The sequence below is a fragment of the Pristiophorus japonicus genome, chromosome 5, assembly GCF_044704955.1.
Source record: "Pristiophorus japonicus isolate sPriJap1 chromosome 5, sPriJap1.hap1, whole genome shotgun sequence".
Taxonomy (NCBI): domain Eukaryota; kingdom Metazoa; phylum Chordata; class Chondrichthyes; family Pristiophoridae; genus Pristiophorus; species Pristiophorus japonicus.
Genome location: NC_091981.1, coordinates 99,557,386 through 99,580,043, shown reverse-complemented (window position 1 = coordinate 99,580,043; position 22,658 = coordinate 99,557,386). Strand labels below are relative to the sequence as shown.

Here is a 22,658-nt window from a genome sequence, read left to right as displayed (position 1 = left end):
CCGGAAACACTTGCACCAAATCAAACTCAGATTCACGGACTATCTTGAGCAACCCACCTTGAATCCTACCTTTTTTGATCCCCCAACATACACACCAGTGACAACCGGCACCACGGTTGACCACGAAGCAGAACCCATCATCCACAGCAGCCCTGCAGGGTGCAACACACCAGGTAGCCCAGCAAGGCCAGCTGCACAGCAGCCCAGCGAGGGTCCAGCAAATGATTCAACAACACCAGCTTTTACACTGAGTCGACCAACCAGGGCAAGAAGGGCCCCAGATCGACTCACGTTGTAAATAGTTACACTATTGACTTTGGGGGGAATGTTGTTATATATGTGAACTTGTATTTACTCTGTACAGCCACCAGATCCCATAATCCCTTGGGAGCACAGGTATTTAAGAAGGCTTCACAGGTTGGAGAGGCACTCTAGAGATCTGAAATAAAAGACTACAGTCACACTTTACTTTGAGCTCACAGTGTTAGGTCTGACTCTTTCTCCATACACAACACTGCAAATCTTCCAGCTGCATGCTGCAGGAGGATGCCAGAAATGTGCCTAGAGTGGTGTGGGTTCCTGCATGCTCCATGCAAATTAGGCACCATCCCACTACATCAGTGAAATTAGTGATGGGGTGTACAAAATGGGTGAATCAGTCGGCGATTGAATTAATATTGAAGTGGTGTTAACTTTTAACCGTTGTTTCTGAAGTGTGAAAGTATGATCCTTAAATTGGAATGTCTTATAATTGTACAGCTACACAGAAATGCTAAGATTTGACCTGAGACTGACCCTTGCAGCGTTCAATAGGAAGTAACCATCTGCTTCATGGCTAAGTTAAATTGGAACAAGCCAGTGTTTGTTGAGCTCAGGCTTGATAGAACAGTAAGCACTCATTGCAAGGATAAAACATCTGGGTGAAAGTGTATCTTTTTAATTAAGAGTTTAGAACCAGGGACTGGTGCTGAATGTTATAGAATCGAAGAGAGACTTATAATTAATAGTTTCACTTGGTGGAATAGCAATTATAGGTAATTAGAGAGAAATATACAATAGGATAACAAAATAGGGAAATAGGGAATACTGATCTCGTTAGCTCAACAGAAAAAGGACCCACAAGCGAGGAAATCAGCTTGTAAACTGAGGAATTGATAAGGTATAGGTTCTTACTAGTTTCTCCTTATTTGGAGTTGTTTAGCTCTTGTGGTTATAAGTATTTAATGTGGAGTCATGTTGATGATCACATAGGAGGGGTAAGAGAAAGCTATAAAAAGTGACAAATTATAACGAGAATTTGGATTCAAAGGGTTCAATCCACCTGAAAACTGAACTCAGAACTGTAACACATTTGAATCCCCAACCATCAGGTGTGGTTGTAAGTACTATATGATTAGGTGTATGCTTAAGTATTATTGCACGTACTGTGTACTTGATAAATCCATGAGTGCCTGATGTTAACTATTCAAGAATGTTATTAATTCTGAGGAATAAATAGAACATCTAATCATAAGTAAGTGCATCACGTAACAGATGCCTGTTCCATGCAACTAGAAAATTGATGGGCAAAGTACACATAGAGGGGGAGAAATTCAACATCATTCCACCCATTTTGCAAGTGTAAAATCAATGTTGGAGGGACCAATTTTGGGTTGCAAAATACTGCGCTGATCTTTCCTGGAAGTGCGCTCGCTTTCAAATAGGAAACTGATGAATGCAAGTCACTTGCCTGTTTCATTCAAATAAGACCCGATGCCAAATTTGACGAATTCACACCAATAGCTTCGGGCATGCATTTGGAGCACACTGACCATTTCGCACCGGAAACCAGCACAAGTTACATTTCTTACCCACGACGCCTTCTTGTCCTTTTTTGCAGACTTTCTGACTATTTAAATAAACTGCAACATTTTACGTGGCCCTGAAAGATTTTCCTATGTCTTGCTTTTCTAACGTACGAAGAATCCAAAATGTTCAAAAGCAAAAAAAGGAGGAAAGGCTTCAAGGATAATATCTGGATCTTGTATTTGTACTTTAAATTGCACATATGAAAAAAGAGTTTGAGGATTATTATTTATTAAAAATTTCTCACTGATCTTTTTCAGTGTTGTTCCCCATGGATATGGAAGATTGAAGCTGATTTATACTTTAATCTTCTTTCACTGAATAGCTTGTGATACATTAATGATGAAAACTGCTTTCTATTGGGCCAGTGTTTGGAAATGTTCAATTGCCTCAGGGTTCATTAATTATTCTGGATAATTTTTTTCTCTTTTATGCGAGTGTAAAACAGTCACTGACTCACTACATTTGCATTTTAGGGATCAAAGACAAGATGTGAGCCATTGCTTTCCCTCTATTTGGTCCCAAATGTACTCCTGTAAATAGGACATTAGCATTTACAGGGTTGGTACAAACTGTTGAAATATATTGACTAATTTAATTAAAGGTCACAATAATATATTCATTTCTGCATGTTTTTTTTAAAGGAGCACAGTCATTTTGGTAACATACTGGAGATATAGTTTTACCAGTTGTCTGTAAACAAGGGAGCAGTGACTCCTGGCTGTCCAATTATGAACTTAGTGCTGGGGTCGAAGGGTGGCATAATGCAGTCATGCTGTAGGATGTAAGGTCCTGCTATAACATCTTAAAGGGGATGGACAGACAGCATAAAACTTCACAGTTTAATTTTTTGTGGCAAATACAGGTTGAACCTTGCTTATCTCGGGACCTGGCCTGTGCTGAATAAGGGATTTTGTCGGATAAAAGGAGTTCAGCCCGAGCGGGCAGGGAGGGGGGGAGCGGGGGAGGCGGCCTGAAGTCGGGGAGGGGGGGAGGAGGTGGTGCCCCGGGCGGGCCCGAAATGTCGACGGGTCGCGAAGTGTCGGCAGGCCCTCGGCGAGCCAAGTGTCGGCACAGCCCCAGCGGGCCGAGTGTCGGCGACCAGAATCATGCCAGACGAGGGGTGGTGCCGGATAAGGGAGTTCCGGATAAGGCCGGTCCAACCTGTACTCAGAAGAAGTTTGCTGACCCTATCAGGTCATTCAAAGTGCAACTATCTACCAGACAAAGATATTAATTAGGTGCCTAAACTATGTATGGTACCTTGTTTCTTTGCTCCTCACATTATGTGGTAGCATTTTGAAGGCCATAATGCAGCAGGGTACAATTTGTACTGGTACCTATAAGTGTTCCTATAAGTGTTTCCTACATTACAACAGTGACTACATGCCAAAAGTACTTCATTGCCTGTAAAGAGCTTTGAGACTTCCGGTGGTCGTGAAAGGCGCTATATAAATCCTAGTCTTTCTTTTTTTCTTCACACACATACTTAAATGGGTTCACCTGATTAAACTACTTTCATCTCAAATGCAGCTGCATGATGCATGCACATTATCATATCTATTATGGACTGCACTGTGGCACTTGGATATGGCTCTGAAAATTTTAACTTCTCAATTCAATTCTTCCTTTTGCAGGAGAAGGCTTCACATAACAGGAAGGAGCAGTTTCGGAAAGCATTAGGAATGCTATTGCTTGTATCGCTTTCTTTTGTTTGGTGTCGATATTTTTGATTATGCCTCTGTGAGGTGCCTGGTGATGTTTTCTACATTAAAGGTGCTTTCTAAATTCCTTGTTGGGATCAGGAAGTAATGTGCTGCTGCAGAATTTAAAGGACTAGGAAGATAGGAACAAGAGAAGTCCATTCAGCCCCTCGAGCCATTCAATGAGATCAAGGTAGATCTGTATCTTAACTCCATCCACCTACCTTTTATACCCTTTTCCAGCAAAAATCCATCGATTTCAACTTTAAAATAATAATTGAGCTAGCATCTACAGCTTGTTGAGGAAGAGAGTTCCACACTTTTACCACCCTTTGCGTGAAGAAGTGTTTCCTAATTTCTCTCCTAAATGGCCTGGCTCTGATTTTAAAGTTAGGTTCCCGTGACGTAGATTCCCCTACCAGCGTGAAATGTTTCTATCTGTATTAATTCCTTTCAAATCCTAAAATCCTCAATCAAATCAACCCTTAACCTTCACTATTCCAGGGAATACAAGCTCAGTTTGTGTAATCCCGCCTTAAGATCTAACCCTTGGAACCCTGGTAACTTTCTTGTGAATCTGCACTGCACTCTTTCCAAGGCCAATATATCCTTTCTAAGGTGTGGGGCCCAGAACTGTACACAGTACTCCAGATGTGGTCTAACCGGTGCTTTGTATAGCTGTAGCAAAAAAATCCTCCCTTTATATTCCAGCCCTCTAGTTATAAAGACTAACATTCCATTAGCCTTTTTGAATATTTTTTGTACCTGACTACTACACTTTAAAGATCTGTGTACATGGAACCCTAAATCTTTGTGGGACCTCCACTTTTCCTAGATTTTCACTATTTTTATAATACTCAGATCTATCCTTTTTGGCCAAAATGTACCTCACACTTGATGTGTTGCAATCCATCTACCATAGTTTTGCCCACCAACTTAATATGCAGCAGCTTAAAGGTTTAGCTGTCCAGCAAAATTAATTTACATCAAAGTAACAAAAGGGAAATTCATTGTTAATTCTAATACTATAATTATGGTCACTTAATGGCTGAAAAAGTTCAATGACCTTATCAGATCAGGCAAGGTAAAAAGGGTCAAGAATGTACAGTGCTAAGCATGTCTGCCACTTACAGTGGCCTTTCATCATATTGCATTAAGTGTTTGAATTGCTTACCGTCAGTACCTAGGAACAAAGTAATGTCCTTTACACTTCCAGACTTCAATGACAATTAGCTTTCACTTACAGCTTTACATGCATTCACTCCACTAAAAGCATCACATGGAATCAAATTGCTTGGTGCATGCACTTCTCATCACACCCATTATGGGCTGCTGGATTTTACCACTTTATGGTAACTAAAGGTAAGCGTCATTTTTTGCATTCTTGTTGAAGGACAGGACAGTTCATACCATGAGAGAGAGCTTTAATAGGTGGTGGACTCTCAAACCTCCAACCTCTCAACTGTTACAAAATTAAAGCTCTGCCAGTCCTGGGGAGAGAGGCTATGGAGGTTGTTAGAGTCAGGGAGGTTAGTTGCTCCAAGTTCATTGTGAATGTTACTTCCATTAACATTAGTTCTGGGCAAACTATTAGAATTCAAAATTCTAAATAAAATTACTGATCATTTAGAAATCCATGGAGACCCAACATGGATTTGTTTGACAAATTTCATAGAGTTTTTTGTAAATATGATTCATTGAATAGAAAAAGGGAAATCAGTAGATGTAATTCATCCAGATTTTCAGAAGGTATTTGATAACAACAGCAACTTGCATTTGTATAGCATATTTAATGTTGAAAAACATTCTAGTATGCTTCTTTAAACACCACCTATCAGGATGGGTGACCAAAGTTTGGTCAAACGGTTTTAAAGAAGGTCTTAAAGGAGGTGGAAGGTTAAGGGAAGGAAATGGTGAGTTGCAAACAGAATAAGCACAGATTTGGGAGGCAACAAAATGTTTAAGGACTTTGAAGAGGAAAGGGAGGTTGGAGATGTTACGTTCAGAATAACTCCACAAGACTGTATATATTAAGCTCAAACTGTTGTGACCTTGGTCTCTTTACTGTAACTCTAGAGTGAGGAGGCAGCGTGGTAGACTGCCTTTTATACCTACTTGCCCAGGGTGTGTAAGTGACTCTTGGGTCGCCCACAGGTGCGCCCCCTGGTGGCAAATCTTATACATTGGTGATGTTTACATAACATCATTCCTCCCCCAAAGTCTTATGTACAAGTTATTTACAAGTTGAGACGATCCGGGGCTCTGCGTTCCCGGGTTGATCGCCTGAGTTGAAGTCCTGGCATGGGTGAGTCGGTTGGATCATTGCTGCGCTGTGGTGTGGCTGGTCTGATCGGACTGTCGGGCATGGTGGGTTCATCCTCGTGGTTGACCACGAGGTCGATTGCTGGTTGGGTGTGTGTGGGTGGATCAATAATTGTAACGTCCTGTTCAAACTGTTTTTGGTTGTCAGTGAACCGCAGTTTGGGCTGATCCAAGTGCTTTCTGCACGTTTGTCCGTTCAAAAGTTTGACAACAAACACTCTATTCCCCTCCTTGGCTAACACAGTGCCAGCAACCCATTTGGGACCATGACCATAATTAAGAACAAATACAGGGTCATTAACTTCAATGTCGTGTGATATAGCCGCGCGATCGTGGTACATGTTATGCTGGTGACGCCGGGTTTCTACATGATCATTGAGATCCGGGTGGACTAAGGAGAGCCTGGTTTTGGGTGCTCTCTTCATTAACAATTCTGCAGAGGAACCCCAGTAAGCGAGTGGGGTCGCGTGCGGTAGCTGAGCAGAACTCGAGATAACCGGGTCTGCAGGGAACCGTCCGTCACGCGTTTCAAGCTCTGCTTGATGGTGTGGACTGCCCATTCCGCTTGACCATTGGATGCGGGCTTAAACGGCGCAGACCTGACACGCCTGATACCATTGCGGGTCATGAACTCGTTGAATTCTGAGCTGGTGAAGTATGGTCCATTGTCACTAACAAGGACGTCGGGCAAACCATGGGTGGCGAACATGGCTCGGAGGCTTTCAATGGTGGCAGTGGATGACATGACGACATTATTATATATTCAATCCATTTAGAGTAAGTGTCCACTGCTACTAGGAACATCTTTCCTAGAAAGGGGCCAGCGAAATCTACGTGGACCCTTGACCACGGTTTGGAGGGCCATGACCACAGACTCAGTGAGGCCTCCCTGGGTGCGTTGCTCAACTGTGAGCAAGTGTTGCATTGGTGTACACATGACTCCAACTCCGAGTCAATGCCGGGCCACCAAATGTGAGACCTGCCGATAGCCTTCATCATGATTATGACTGGGTGGGTACTGTGAAGGTCGCATATAAACGTTTCCTTGCCTTTTTTTGGAAAAATTACATGATTCCCCCATAGGATGGATGGACATTTTGTCCTAGCGTCAATGGAACGGTTTAATTTCATCTTGCATTTCCCCTGGGACCACCGACCAGCTCCCATTGATGATGCAGTTTTTTTACTAGTGATAGCACCGGGTCCTGGCTAGTCCAGGTCCTGATCTGGCAAGCAGTGACGGGTGATCCCTCGCTCTCAAAAGCATCCATTTCAAGGAGCAAGTCTGCGGGTGCGCCATTTCCACCCCGGGCAATGGTAGCTGTCTGAGGGCATTCGCACAGTTCTCCGTGCCTGGTCTGTGGCGGATTACATAATCATACGCAGATAATGCTAGTGCCCATCTTTGGATGCAGGATGAAGCATTGGTGTTAATACCTTTGCTTTCTGAGAATAACAAAATGAGCGGCTTGTGGTCGGTTTCTAGCTCAAGCCGGAGCCCAAATAGGTAATGGTGCATTTTCTTAACCCCGTATACACATGCTAATGCTTCTTTTTCAACCATACTGTAGGCTCTTTCAGCCTTAGATAAGCTTCTGGACGCATATGCAACTGGTTGCAGTTTGCCTGACACATTGGCTTGCTGTAACACACAACCGACCCCGTACGAAGATGCATCACAAGCTAGTACTAAACGTTTACACAGGTCATACAATACAAGTAACTTGTTAGAACATAGCAGGTTTCTGGCCTTGTTAAAGGCTGCCTCTTGAGCTTTATCCCAAACCCACTCGTCACCCTTGCGTAGCAATAAATGCAATGGTTCCAGCAAAATGCTCAAACCCGGTAGTAAGTTACCAAAATAGTTGAGGAGTCCTAGGAACGAACGCAGCTCCGTCATATTCTGTGGTCTGGGTGCATTCTTGATGGCCTCCATCTTGGAGTACGTGGGTCTGATGCCGTCCGCCGCAATCTTTCTCCCCAGAAATTCGACCTCTGGCGCCTGGAAAACACACTTGGAGCGCTTCAACCTGAGTCCCACTCTGTCCAGTCGCTTGAGAACCTCTTCCAGGTTTTGCAAGTGTTCGGTGGTGTTGCGGCCAGTGATCAAAATGTTGTCTTGGAACACCACAGTGCGCGGAACCGATTCCAACAGACTCTCCATATTCCTCTGGAAGATGGCCGCCACTGAACGAATCCTAAAGGGGCATCTGTGGTATATGAACAGTCCTCTGTGCGTGTTGATGCACGTCAATTTTTTCGAAGGTTCAGCCAGCTCCTGTGTCATGTAAGCAGAGGTTAGACCCAGCTTGGTGAACGACTTCCCCCCTCGCTAGCATTGCAAACAGGTCATCCGCTTTGGGTAGTGGGTACTGGTCCTGTAACGAGACTCGGTTGATCATTACCTTGTAGTCCCCGCAGATTCTGACCATCCCATTGCTCTTCAACACCGGAACAATTGGACTGGTCCACTCGTTGAACTCGACTGGCGATATGATCCCCTCTCATTGAAGTCTGTCCAGCTCGATCTCGATTTTCTCTCGCATTATGTATGGAACCGCTTGGGCCTTGTGATGATTGGGTCGTGCACCAGGGACTAGATGGATCTGCACTTTGGCGCCTGTGAAGTTGCCGATGCCTGGCTCGAATAACGACGGGAATTTGTTTAGCACTTGGGCGCACGAGGCGTCATCCTCCGAAGACAGTGCTTTGATGTCATCCCTGTTCCATCAGATCTTTCTTAGCCAGCTTCTGCCGAACAGCGTTGGGCCATCGCCTGGTACAATCCATAGTGATAAATCATGCACAGCTCCATCGTATGATACCTTCACTGCCGCACTGCCAATGACTGGTATAAGCTCTTTGGTGTAAGTGCGCAGCTTGGTGTGGATCGGACTTAGTTTTGGCCTTTACGGCTTGTTGCCCCACAGTTTCTCAAAAGCCTTCTGGCTCATAATTGACTGACTCGCCCCCATGTCCAATTCCATGGAGACTGGAATGCCGTTTAATTTAACTTTGAACATTATCGGAGGGTTTTTGGTGGTGAAGGTGTGTACCCCATACACTTCCTCTTCAGCCTCTGGTTGAGTTGCCTCTCTTACTCATTCAGCGCGATCCACGCCGGATCGGTCATCTTCTGCCGACTCTGCCATGTGGTGAGTCGCAGCACATCTGCACATTCGCTAGAAGTGCCCCATTGTCCCACAGCCCTTGCACACATAGTGCTTGAATCGACATTGATGGGCTCGATGATTACCCCGCAGCGGCAACATGGGGTTAATGGATTCGCATTCACGCCCCACGGCGGTCTCGGAGTCATCCTAGGTCTGGCTTCTGCGGCGTGTAGGCCCTGCCATGTACAGTTCTGCCTGCTGAAGGCGTTATTTTATGCACAGTACTTGCCGCTGAGTTCCGATGCTGCAAAGATATCTGTTTAGCGTTATCGTTCGTAGACATAAAAGCCTGGGCTATCGTGATGGCCTTGCTCAGATCTAGGGATTCGGCAGACAGCAGTTTGCAAAGAATGACCTCGCGACCGATTCCAAGCACAAAAAAGTCCTGCAACACTTCCTCCAAGAATCCAGCAAATATGCACGGTCCTGCAAGGCGTCTTAGGTTGGCGATATAGCTCACCACGTCCTGACCCTTGGAGTGGCGGTGCGTATAAAAGCTATACCTGACTATCAAGATGCTCTCCTTTGGCTTAAGGTGTTCCTAAACCAGCATGCACAACTCTTCATATGTCTTGTCCATTGGTTTTGTCGGTGCTAGCAGATTTTTGATGAGGCCATATAGCGTGGACCCGCAAACGGTGAGGAGAATCGTCCTGCGCTTGATCGTGGTTTCTTCCGTTTCCAGCTCATTGGCCACGACGTACTGGTCAAAATGCTCAATGAAGGCTTCCTAATCATCACCCTCAACAAATCTCACAAGAATACCAATGGCATCCATAACTGTGTGAAAGTTCGTGGTCTGTTACTCGTCGCCAATTGTTACATTCAGAATAACTCCTAAAGACTGTATATCTTAAGCTCAAACTGTTGACCTTGGTCTCTTTATTGTAACTCCAGAGTGAGGAGGCAGCATGGTAGACTGCCTTTTATACCTGCTTGCTCAGGGTGTGCAGGTGACCCTTGGGTCTCCCACAGGTGCGCCCCCTGGTGGCAAGTCTTACGCATTGGTGATGTTTCCATACATAACAGGAGATGGGGGTGGTAGTTTGCATGGATGTGGGGGGGAGTGTTATTGAGGGGGTAATGTTATTTTTGAAAGTGATTGGGACAGTGGTTGAGGAGGTGAACCATTTAACAACTAGCATGGGAACCAGGAATGATAAGTGGATGATCACCAGTTTCATGGGAATGGAGTTGAGGGAGTATGAGTTGGCTCCATTTGACAAGATCAACTTGTAGAAGACATGGGGGAGAGGTACGATGAGAGAGGAACTAAAGGAAGATGAGAGTCCATGGCTAAGGTAGGTGGAGGCTTGGGAGCAGGGTTGGCTTGGTGAGCAAGGGGAAGGGAAGGAAGCAGCAAAGGCAACTGAATGGTGGTCCCCAGCTTGGTGACAAAAATCGATGAGCTTCCCATGCTAGTTTTGGGAGGAGACCGGAGAGAGGCATTTAAAGAGGTAGATAGTAATGAAGCTATGGGTTATCTTTCCTCTCTCGGATGATCCTAGAATAGTGGACATTTTTGGCAGTAGAGAGTGAGGCCCGGTACAGTTTGATGCAGTCCAAGCAAATTAAGTGATGGATAACTAAGCACCATGCCTCTTAGATGTGAGAGAGCAAAGATGGGGATCATACCAAAAGGAATGCCTGGGCTGGGAGACGTTGAATAGTTAGGAGCAAATTTTGTGGTGATGGAGTAAATTAACAGATGCAGAGCTACCATGGGGAATGGCAGTTCAAAGACTGGCAGTTGGGAGTTTGAACATGCCAGTGTAAGTGACCTGGAGGAGATTATTTTCATGGGGCAGACACAGATGAAAGTTGAGTTGGAAAGGGGTAGAAGGTTGCAGGTGATGATAGATGCAAAAAGATTGTCAGAGATGGCCTTGCCAATGATCAAGGCCAGTAGAGAGGCCACAGGAGATGGTGAGGTTGAGAAGATGGTCATGATTTGGGGTAGGTGAGATTATATGGATGGAGTGATTCAGTGAAGGCAGGAAGATAATGAATTCAGAAGAAAGTGGGCAAGGGGAGATTTAAAACACTGAAGATGAGGAATAGCTCATTGCAGAGGCTAAGGAAGGAAAGATGTCTCATAATATGCATGTTGGAAAAATTCAGGCATATGGCATAAAAGAAAATGTGACAGCATAGAAAGGAAGTTGGTTAATGCACAGGAACAGAAGAGTTAGGATAAATGAGTTGAATTGCTTGGATTGAAGAAGGGTTAGAAGTGGTGTATCTCAGGGGTCAGTGTTGGGACTCATTTTTATTCTCGTTATATATGGATGATTTGGACTTGGATAGAGGAAACGCATTCTCAAAATTTGCTGACAATACAAAAGTAGAAGGTTTGTCAAACAGACTGAAGAACTAAGAGAACTCAGGAAGAAATAGTTAGCAGAAAGGACAAACAGGTGGCAGATGCAGTTTAATATGGATAAATGTGAGGTAATACATTTTGGAGTAATGGGAGTAAACACTTAATTGATAGATACTGATACGGATAAACAGAAAGACATTAGGTTGAAATACATAATTGTCTGGAATTTACACAAGGGCTTGTCGATGGGAGATTTGTGGAATCCATGGGGAAAATGCATAAACAATGAGAAAAGGATATTTATGCTGTTTCTACAGGAGTTATGCCAGTCTCCTGCTGAAGTTATGACAGGAGATCTGTAGAATCCTACAGAAATCCAGGGTCAATTTGCACACAACTACTTAGGTTGGGAGTAAAGGACTGATATTTCAGTGCGAAGTTAGACCCCCGCTAACACCTAACTAATAAATTAAAAGGTTTCCTGTCATCCATGCAAGAGTACACAACCAACAGATCAGATCAAAGCTCTGCAATCCTGCCACAACCAGTCTTGAATGGTGGAGGACAATTAAACAAGTAACGGAAGGAAGAGGCTCCATGAACATCCCCATCCTCAATGATGGGAGAGCCCAGCATATGAATGCAAAAGACAAGACTGAAGCGTTCGCAACCATCTTCAGCCAGAAGTACCAAGTGGATGATCCATCTCAGCCTCCTCCTGAGGTCCCCACCATTACAGAAGCCAGTCTTCAACCAATTCGATTCACTCCCCGTGATATCAAAAAAGGGCTAAGTGCAATGAATATAGCAAAGACTATGGCCCCAACAACATCCCGGCTGTCATGCTGTAGACTTGAGCTCCAGAACAAGCTGTGACGCTAGCCAAGCTGTTTCAGTCCAGCTACAACACTGGCATCTCCCTGACAATGTGGAAAACTGCTCAGGTATGTCCTGTCCTCAAAAAGCAGAACAAATCCAATCCAGCCAATTACTGCCCCATCAGTCTACTTTCAATCAGCAGCAAAGTGATGGAAGGCGTCATCAACAGTGCTATCAAGCTGCACTTACTCACCAATAACTTGCTCACAGATGCTCGGTTTGGGTTCCCTCCATCATAAGATTTGAGGTGGGGATGTCTACTGATGATTGCACAGTGTTCCGTTCCATTCGCAACTCCTCAGATAATGAAACAGTCCATGCCCACATGCAAGACCTGGCCGATATTCAGGCTTGGGCTGATAAATGGCAAGCAACATTCGCGTCACACAAGTGCCTGGCAATGACCATCTCCAACAAGAGAGAGTCCAACCAGCGCTCCTTGACATTCAACAGCATTACCATCACTGAATCCCCCATTTTAACATCCTGGGAGGGGGCCTTAATTAACCAGAAACTTAACTGGACATAAATACTGTAGCTACAAGAGCTGGTCAGAGGCTGGGAATTCTGCAGCGAATGGCTCACCCCCTGACTCCCCAAAGCCTTTCCACCATCTACAAGGCACAAGTCAGGAGTGTGATGGAATATTTGCCACTTGCCTGGATGAATGCATCACCAACAACACTCAAGAAGCTTGACACCATCCAGGACAAAGCACCCCGCTTGATTGGTTCCCTATCCACCACCTTAAACATTTACTCCCTCCACCACTGGCGCACCATGGCTGCAGTCTGTACCATCTACAAGATGCACTGCAGCAACTCGGCAAGGCTTCTGTAGCAGCACCTCCCAAATGTCTACCACCTAGAAGGACAAGGGCAGCAGGTGCATGGTAATACCATCACCTCCACGTTCCCCTCCAAGTCACGCACCATCCTGACTTGGAAATATATCGCCATTTCTTTGTCATTGCTGGGTCAAAATCCTGGAATTATCTCCCTAACATGGGAGTACCTTGACCTCACAGACTGCAATGGTTCATGGGCAATTAGGGATGGGAAATAAATGCTGGCCTTGCTGACAACATTGCAGATTTCCAACTTATTGGATCCTGGTGAGCTTATGAGATAAACTGTTGAAAATGAAGAGCCATCTCACCAATTTTGATTTTTAAATATATATTTTCATGTGTTTGTGTTTGGGAAGCTCCCAAAGATCCCAGATAATGCTGTGTTAGCCCTACTGGAAAATTCCAGGAAGCATGGATGGAAGATGGATGTGACTGCGAAGATAGAACAAAAGTTTTGTACGGCAGTGAATGCTCCCTTCTCGTTAAAGCTGCACAAAGATTTCAATAATAATAAGAAATATATTTAAATTACAACTTGTAAGAAGTAATGGTTTAGAACCTGTATCACTGTTTCATACATGAATAAAGATTGCTGGTATATGAGGATAACAATTCATCTGATACCGTGCTTTGCTAAAAAATGTGATGATATAAATTATTGGCTAACAAACCAATTGTGTGGCACTAATCAACTTGATTCCCGTTAAAGAATCCTCGTAAGCATAAACTTTCATTTGTAATAAAACCTGAGCTCTCCTAGGCTTTTGCATAGAGTGGGAAGTCATGCATATATATTTGATATTAGAGTTAGGCTTAATAATTACCACACTATAAATTCACATGCTATAAATGCATAAAAGTATAATTTATAAACCATGACATTTTGCAGTTCAGCAACCATGTTTATTAAAAACTGATCCCCTTTCCATGCTTTATATTGCATTTGCAAATAGCAGGTTTTTTTTTCCTAATTTTGCCTTGAGTCAGTGCTTTTGCTGTGCTTACCTCACTCTGTAGTATCATTACAGCATGATTGAAATGATGGTGCTCCAGAGTGGCAGACGTTCCATACAGCTGTGCTAAAGCAGATTCACTCCTGCAAGAGAATCAAATGGTAGAAATTGTAGGAGCAGTCAGAGCCTCAGTGGTAAACAACTCATGTTCATCTCATGTATCCCCTAATTCATTAAATCGTGAATTTTAAAGTGGTCCTGAGAATCAGTAACGGTAGTTGTTAGTGCAATCTGAACGCGCGTACAAGGATAACTCATTTGTGCTGTCGTCCATACTTTTTCACATGTATAAATTTAAATTGAAAGCAAGCCAAAAGTTAACAGTAGTTTGCTAAATTATTCAGGAGAAGACGTTGCTGTAAACTGCAGTGTAGATTATCATTACATTAATGAGAGCCGTTGCAATTTAAGGACTTGTCAAGGGGTCACAGCATTAATTGTAAGGGTATGCAGATAGGGTTAGATGAAATAAGGTGGGAGGAGGCTTATGTGGAGCACAAAAACCGACACAGACCAGTAGGGCTGAATGACCTGTTTCTGTGCTGTAAATTATATGTTATTCTATGTAATCATTAATATTAAATACATGAAAACAAAATGCCCTATAAATTGGGAACATCCTGACATAACTGATATACGAAATCCATACGGCAGCTTCAAATACGGATCTCCGGTGAATGGAAACTTCCAAAATAAGCAGAGTGACAAGATTTCTTTAGTGTGGTTTCTTTTTTTTAATGTATTCTTAATGAAAAGAAGCATTCCATCACTACTGTTGTACCTGCAGTGTTCTGGTTTGAATGTTTTGCTCATAGAGATAAAAGTGCTGAACTTTATCGATTCTGCTCTCCACCGACAATGGCATCAAATATTCTCAGGTCAGGAAGAGCTCGGCTCAAATACCGGGGAACGTTTTATGAGCCCACATTGCTGGGAGGCAGCCCACTGGCATCGATTTCCCGTCAAATTGGCCCAATAGCACACAACCCTTTTTTACTGATGAATTCCTTAACAATACACATCGGCTCAACTCTCAGCAAAGTTACAACCATGGCATATTGGTTTCTTATGCCGCGAGGGATGGCCAATGAAACGCACCCATCACCTGTTCCCTGCAACATTGGGTGTGGACACTTGAGAGGTGTAATGAGCCTACGGCATGTAACGTGCGCTAATGTGGCCCGCGGGCACAAAGGACCTAGGATCAGGGCACAAACATAGAAACATAGAAACATAGAAAATAGGTGCAGGAGAAGGCCATTCAGCCCTTCTAGCCTGCACCGCCATTCAATGAGTTCATGGCTGAACATGAAACTTCAGTACCCCCTTCCTGCTTTCTCGCCATACCCCTTGATCCCCCGAGTAGTAAGGACTTCATCTAACTCCCTTTTGAATATATTTAGTGAATTGGCCTCAACTACTTTCTGTGGTAGAGAATTCCACAGGTTCACCACTCTCTGGGTGAAGAAGTTTCTCCTCATCTCGGTCCTAAATGGCTTACCCCTTATCCTTAGACTGTGACCCCTGGTTCTGGACTTCCCCAACATTGGGAACATTCTTCCTGCATCCAACCTGTCCAAACCCGTCAGAATTTTAAACGTTTCTATGAGGTCCCCTCTCACTCTTCTGAACTCCAGTGAATACAAGCCCAGTTGATCCAGTCTTTCTTGATAGGTCAGTCCCACCATCCCGGGAATCAGTCTGGTGAATCTTCGCTGCACTCCCTCAATAGCAAGAATGTCCTTCCGCAAGTTAGGAGACCAAAACTGTACACAATACTCCAGGTGTGGCCTCACCAAGGCCCTGTACAACTGTAGCAACACCTCCCTGCCCCTGTACTCAAATCCCCTCGCTATGAAGGCCAACATGCCATTTGCTTTCTTAACCGCCTGCTGTACCTGCATGCCAACCTTCAGTGACTGATGTACCATGACACCCAGGTCTCGTTGCACCTCCCCTTTTCCTAATCTGTCACTATTCAGATAATAGTCTGTCTCTCTGTTTTTACCACCAAAGTGGATAACCTCACATTTATCCACATTATACTTCATCTGCCACGCATTTGCCCACTCACCTAACCTATCCAAGTCACTCTGCAACCTCATAGCATCCTCCTCGCAGCTCACACTGCCACCCAACTTAGTGTCATCCGCAAATTTGGAGATACTACATTTAATCCCCTCGTCTAAATCATTAATGTACAATGTAAACAGCTGGGGCCCCAGCACAGAACCCCGCGGTACCCCACTAGTCACTGCCTGCCATTCTGAAAAGTACCCATTTACTCCTACTCTTTGATTTCTGTCTGACAACCAGTTCTCAATCCACGTCAGCACACTACCCCCAATCCCATGTGCTCTAACTTTGCACATTAATCTCTTGTGTGGGACCTTGTCGAAAGCCTTCTGAAAGTCCAAATATACCACATCAACTGGTTCTCCTTTGTCCACTTTACTGGAAACATCCTCAAAAAATTCCAGAAGATTTGTCAAGCATGATTTCCCTTTCACAAATCCATGCTGACTTGGACCTATCATGTCACCATTTTCCAAATGCGCTGCTATGACATCCTTAATAATTGATTCCATCATTTTACCCACTACTGAGGTCAGGCTGACCGGTCTATAATTCCCTGCTTTTTCTCAACTCCTTTTTTAAAAAGTGGGGTTACATTGGCTACCCTCCACTCGATAGGAACTGATCCAGAGTCAATGGAATGTTGGAAAATGACTGTCAATGCATCCGCTATTTCCAAGGCCACCTCCTTAAGTACTCTGGGATGCAGTCCATCAGGTCCTGGGGATTTATCGGCCTTCAATCCCATCAATTTCCCCAACACAATTTCCCGACTAATAAAGATTTTCCTCAGTTCCTCCTCCTTACTAGACCCTCTGACCCCTTTTATATCCGGAAAGTTGTTTGTGTCCTCCTTAGTGAATACTGAACCAAAGTACTTGTTCAATTGGTCTGACATTTCTTTGTTCCCCGTTATGACTTCCCCTGATTCTGACTGCAGGGGACCTACGTTTGTCTTTACTAACCTTTTTCTCTTTACATACCTATAGAAACTTTTGCAATCCGCCTTAATGTTCCCTGCAAGCTTCTTCTCGTACTCCATTTTCCCTGCCCTAATCAAACCCTTTGTCCTCCTCTGCTGAGTTCTAAATTTCTCCCAGTCCCCAGGTTCGCTGCTATTTCTGGCCAATTTGTATGCCACTTCCTTGGCTTTAATACTATCTCTGATTTCCCTAGATAACCACGGTTGAGCCACCTACTCAGTACTGAGCAAAATTCAAATTGCAGAGATCGCCCCATAAAATGATTGCACTGGTCCAGCTGCACCCTGTCCATTTTGTATGGATGTTAAAGGGTAGGCCCTAATATATACAAATTCTCATGCCTAACTCTTCCCCATGTTCCCCTTACTACGCATAACGTGCATAGATGCACCCCCTGAGCAACCATGCCACTCCTGCTCCCCTCCCCCAAAGAATGCTGCCAACACTCGACGGGCAACCAGCTGCCCCAGACTGGTTGCTGACAGCTGAAGTTCTGTTCATCATACCCAGCACCCGCAGTGTGTTCTGTGGAATACGGTAATGAACTGACCTTACATTATGGGGTGAAGCTAGTGCACTCAGCTTGTCTTAGAAGCTCATTGACTACAACTTTCATCTCATGGTACTTGTGCATGAAACGCAAAAGGATAGTATGCAGGTAAAGCAAGTGATCAGGAAGGCCAATGGTATCTTGGCTTTTATTGCAAAGGGGATGGAGTATAAAAGCAGGGAAGTCTTGCTACAGCTATATAAGGTATTGGTGAGGCCACACCTGGAATACTGCATGCAGTTTTGGTTTCCATATTTACAAAAGGATATACTTGCTTTGGAGGCAGTTCAGAGAAAGTTCACTGGGTTAATTCCAGAGATGAGGGGGTTGACATACGAGGAAAGGTTGAGTAGGTTGAGCCTCTACTCATTGGAATTCAGAAGAATGAGAGGTGATCGTATCGAAACGTGTAAGATTATAAGGGGGCTTGACAAGGTGGATGCAGAGAGGATATTTCCACTGATGGGGGAGACTAGAACTAGAGGGCATGATCTTAGAATAAGGGGCCGCCCATTTAAAACAGAGATGAGGAGAAATTTCTTCTCTCAGAGGATTGTAAATCTGTGAAATTCATTACCTCAGAGAGCGGTGGAAGCTGAGACAGTGAATAAATTTAAAACAGAAATAGACAGTTTCTTAAACGATAAGGGGATAAGGGGTTATGGGGAGCGGGCGAGGAAGTGGAGCTGAGTCCATGATCAGTTCAGCCATGATCTTATTGAATGGCGGAGCAGGCTCGAGGGGCCGTATGGCCTACTCCTGTTCCTATTTCTTATGTTCTTATGTTCTTATTTGCTCAGTGCACTCGGTGTAAGAAAAACTATCAGATACTGTACATAGACTGCAGTGCCCCTTTCCAAAGGCGCTGCGTGCATTTGTAATTTCACAACACTGTTGGGTAAACTGCCCAATTTCACCTTGGTAAAAAGAATATGGAGAGGCAATATAAGCTAAATAGTACCATCTTAAAGCGAGTGCTGGAACGGGGAGACCTGGGGGTGTACGTACACAAATTTTTGAAGGTGGCAGGACATGTTGAGAATACTGTTAAAAAGGCATATGGGATTCTTGGCTTTATAAATAGATGCATAGAGCTGGATTTTTGCCAACTTTGTGACCGGGTTCTCGCTGCGATTTGACCCTCCGCGGCGAAAACCTGGTCCGCAGGATCCTCGGGTACCTCTTTGCGGCGGCGCTTCCAAATACCGTCGGTGAGAGATCCGTCGATGTGAATCGACGTGCAATGCCGTGGATTGTGTTACCGTCATACTTTCGGCACTCTCCCGACCCTTACGCCACGCCCAGAATATTGACAGGATCAAACCTATCGGTGCAGCCCTGCCAGCAGCAGTAAGTATGAAAACCTGCAAAATGTTCTTATTTTTTAATTATTTTTCAGCGATTTAGTAGGTAAGGATTTTGGGAATGTTTTGTGAATGTTTTTTGAATGCTTTCAGCAATTTTCTCACCCTTCCTCCCAAGGCCTCTCTCGTGGCGCTACTGGCCCCGAACTAAAGTTGCCGAAACTCGCAGTTTGCGCCGCGAATCCTCAAGGAACACTGACTTTACTGACCGTAAAGGCCGAAAGTTAGGCCTAAGAATGGTTGCACAGCGAAAACGGTAATTTTGGCGTAAAACTGCTGTTTTCGCCGAGAACCGAAAATCTAGAGTACACAGCAAGAATGGTATGCTGGTTAGACACCAGCTAGAATACTGTGGTCAATTCTGGGCACCGCGCATTAGGAAGGATGTCAAGGCCTTGGAGAGAGTGCAGAGGAGATTTCCTAGAATGGTATCGTGGATGCGGGACTTGAGTTCTGTGGAGAGACGAGAGAAGCTGGGATTCTTCTTCTTTGAGCAGAGAAGGTTAAGGGAAGATTTGATAGAGATGTTCAAAATCATGAAGCATTTTTATAATGTAAATAAGGAGAAACTGTTTCCAGTGGCAGAAGGGTTGGTAACCAGAGAACACTGATTTAAGGTAATTGGCAAAAGAACCAGAGGCGAGATGAGGAGAAAAAATTTTACGCAGCGAGTTGTTATGATCTGGAATGCACTTCCTGAAAGAGTGGTGGAAGCAGATTCAAAATAACTTTCAAAAGATAAATATTTGAAAGGAAAACATTGGGAATATGGGGTAAATGCAGTGAAGTGGGACTAAGTGGATAGCTCTTTCAAAGAGCCAGCACAGGCACGTTGGGCAGAATGGACACTTTGTGTGCTGTATCATTCTATGATTCTAATTTCTTTGGAGGTTTCCATTAACAGGAGGAAAATAATACTTTTTTAAAAAGAGCACATGTGCCAACCATTTTACACTCACCCACAGGCAGATTTATTTAAGCTGTTTTTAAAGTATTTTTCTACTTGGGTAGTCTCAGGGTAGTAGGGCAGGAGCAAGGAAGCTTGATCTGGGCAGGAGGCAGGTGGTAGCCATGCGTTTAACAAAATAAGGTACAGAATGAGAAAAAGCCCATACCTATCATACTACCATCCTCCATAGATTCTATGCAATTTGTCTTCTGATGAACTCAATCTTCAAAGGAGGCAGAATACTGCGACTAAAACTTCCATGAAGATAAAGAATCTATAACATTTTGCCCTAATATTTGATGGTAATCAAGCAAAACTCCCAGATATTAATCCAAACTTACAACCAGGTGTTGCAGTCCCATGCCTCAGGAATTAAGGGAGAATGGGGATTATTTTTGTTATGTCTAACCAAACATTTTATTGCTGTGTCAATAACTAACTGATTATATTTCCAGATCTTATGGAAGACTCCATCAAAAATAATGGCCCTGAAATTCTGGTCGGAGGCTTCCCGCGGGCAATTGCCTCCGACCTGAAACATTTCTACGAAAGTACCTGGTGGTCCGGGAGGAGTGTGGGATTCCAGTGGGAAGGCCTTCTCTTCCCGGGCTGCTAAGCGCACTCCCGTCCTCCAGGTTCCCAAGCAGAAGGTTCAGTCACGTGTGACTGCTCAACCAATCAGGTACAGTATTCTCAATTAATGGCAATGGGAACTCCGTATCTACGAGTTCTCAATGCTTTAATTGAGAGAAAAAAAACAAACACAATAACACCAAATAAAAAATAAAAAACACATCTCACATAATTAAAAGTAATTGAAATTAAAGTTAATAAATATCTTCGAGAAAAAAAATTCTGAGTTTCTAAAAAGTTTTTTTAATTATGGTTTTTGAAAATAAAATGTGTATTTTTAATTTTATTTTTTATGTTTTAAGTGTGTTTTAAGAGTCTTATGCCTGTAAAAGTAGGCTATGTAGAGTTTTGAGGAAATTTGCTTGGCAAGATATGGGTAAATATCGTAATCTTGCCCTTGCAAATGTTCTCGCTCACGAGATGCAGATGATCTGTCAAGCTGGAGCTTGACAGATCGGAAAAGCCAGTTTTCAGCGCATGCGCATTGTGCGCTGAAAATCGGCTTTCGCAATGCCTTCCCGGGTCTGTAGAACCAGGGAGGCCGGAATTTCTGGGCCATTACTTGAGAAGTGTAATTCCTACAATTAAAGTGTGCTTACATAGAAACATAGAAACATAGAAAATAGGTGCCGGTGTAGGCCATTCGGCCCTTCGAGCCTGCACCATCATTCAACAAGATCATGGCTGATCGTTTACCTCAGTATCCCTTTCCTGCTTTCTCTCCATATCCCTTGATCCCTTTAGCTGTCAGGGCCATATCTAACTCCCTCTTGAATATATCGAATAAACTGGCATCAACAACTCTCTGTGGTAGAAAATTCCAGAGGTTAACAACTCTCTGAGTGAAGAAGTTTCTCTTCATCTCGGTCCTAAATGGCTAACCCCTTATCCTTAGACTGTGACCCCTGGTTCTGGACTTCCCCAACATCGGGAACATTCTTCCTGCATCTAACATGTCCAGTCCTGTAGGAATTTTATATGTTTCTATGAGATTCCCTCTCATTCTTCTAAACTCCTGTGAATACAGGCCCAGTCGATTCAGTCACTCCTCATATGTCAGTCCTGCCATCCCGGGAATCAGTCTGGTGAACCTTCACTGCACTCGCTCAATAGCAAGAACGTCCTTCCTCAGATTAGGAGACCAAAACTGTACACAATATTCCAGGTGAAGCCTCACCAAGGCCCTGTACAACTGCATTAAGACCTCCCTGCTCCTATACTCAAATCCTCTCGCTATGAAGGCCAACCTGCCATTTGTCTTCTTCACCACCTGCTGTACCTGTATGCCAACTTTCAATGACTAATGTACCATGACACCCAGGTCTCGTTGTACCTCCCCTTTTCCTAATCCGCCATCATTTAGATAATATTCTGCCTTCCTGTTTTTGCCACCAAAGTAGATAATCTCACAGTTGTCCACATTACACTGCATCTGCCATGCATTTGCCCACTCACCTAACCTGTCCAAGACACCCTGCAGCTTCTTAGCATCCTCCTCACAGCTCACACCGCCATCAAGCTTCGTGTCATCTGCAAACTTGGAGATAATAGACTCAATTCCTTCATCCAAATCATTAATGTATATTGTAAATAGTTGGGGTCCCAGCACTGAGCCCTGCGGCACCCCACTAGTCACTGCCTGCCATTCTGAGAAGGACCCATTTATCCCTACTCTGCTTCCTGTCTGCCAACAGTTCTCTATCCATGTCAATACATTACCCCCATTACCATATGCTTTAATTTTGCACACCAATCTCTTGTGTGGGACCTTGTCAAAGGCCTTTTGAACGTCCAAATACACCACATCCACTGGTTCTCCCTTGTCCACTCTACTAGTTACATCCTCAAAAAATTCTATAAGATTTGTCAAGCATGATTTCCCTTTCATAAATCCATGCCGGATGGACTGATCCTGTCACTGCTTTCCAAATATGCTGCTATTTCATCTTTAATAATTGATTCCAACATTTTCCCCACTACTGATGTCAGGCTAAC

General features: G+C 44.0%; 1 protein-coding gene across 1 annotated transcript in view; it reads right to left on the bottom strand.

Moving 5' to 3' along the window:
- pde11al (phosphodiesterase 11a, like) overlaps positions 1-22,658 on the bottom strand; it is a 461,489-nt gene that overhangs the window by 58,780 nt on the left and 380,051 nt on the right. Inside the window, exon 14 of the mRNA XM_070879912.1 lies at positions 14,101-14,191. Within this exon, the coding sequence (XP_070736013.1) occupies positions 14,101-14,191 (91 nt within the window). The remainder of the gene's footprint in view (positions 1-14,100; positions 14,192-22,658) is intronic.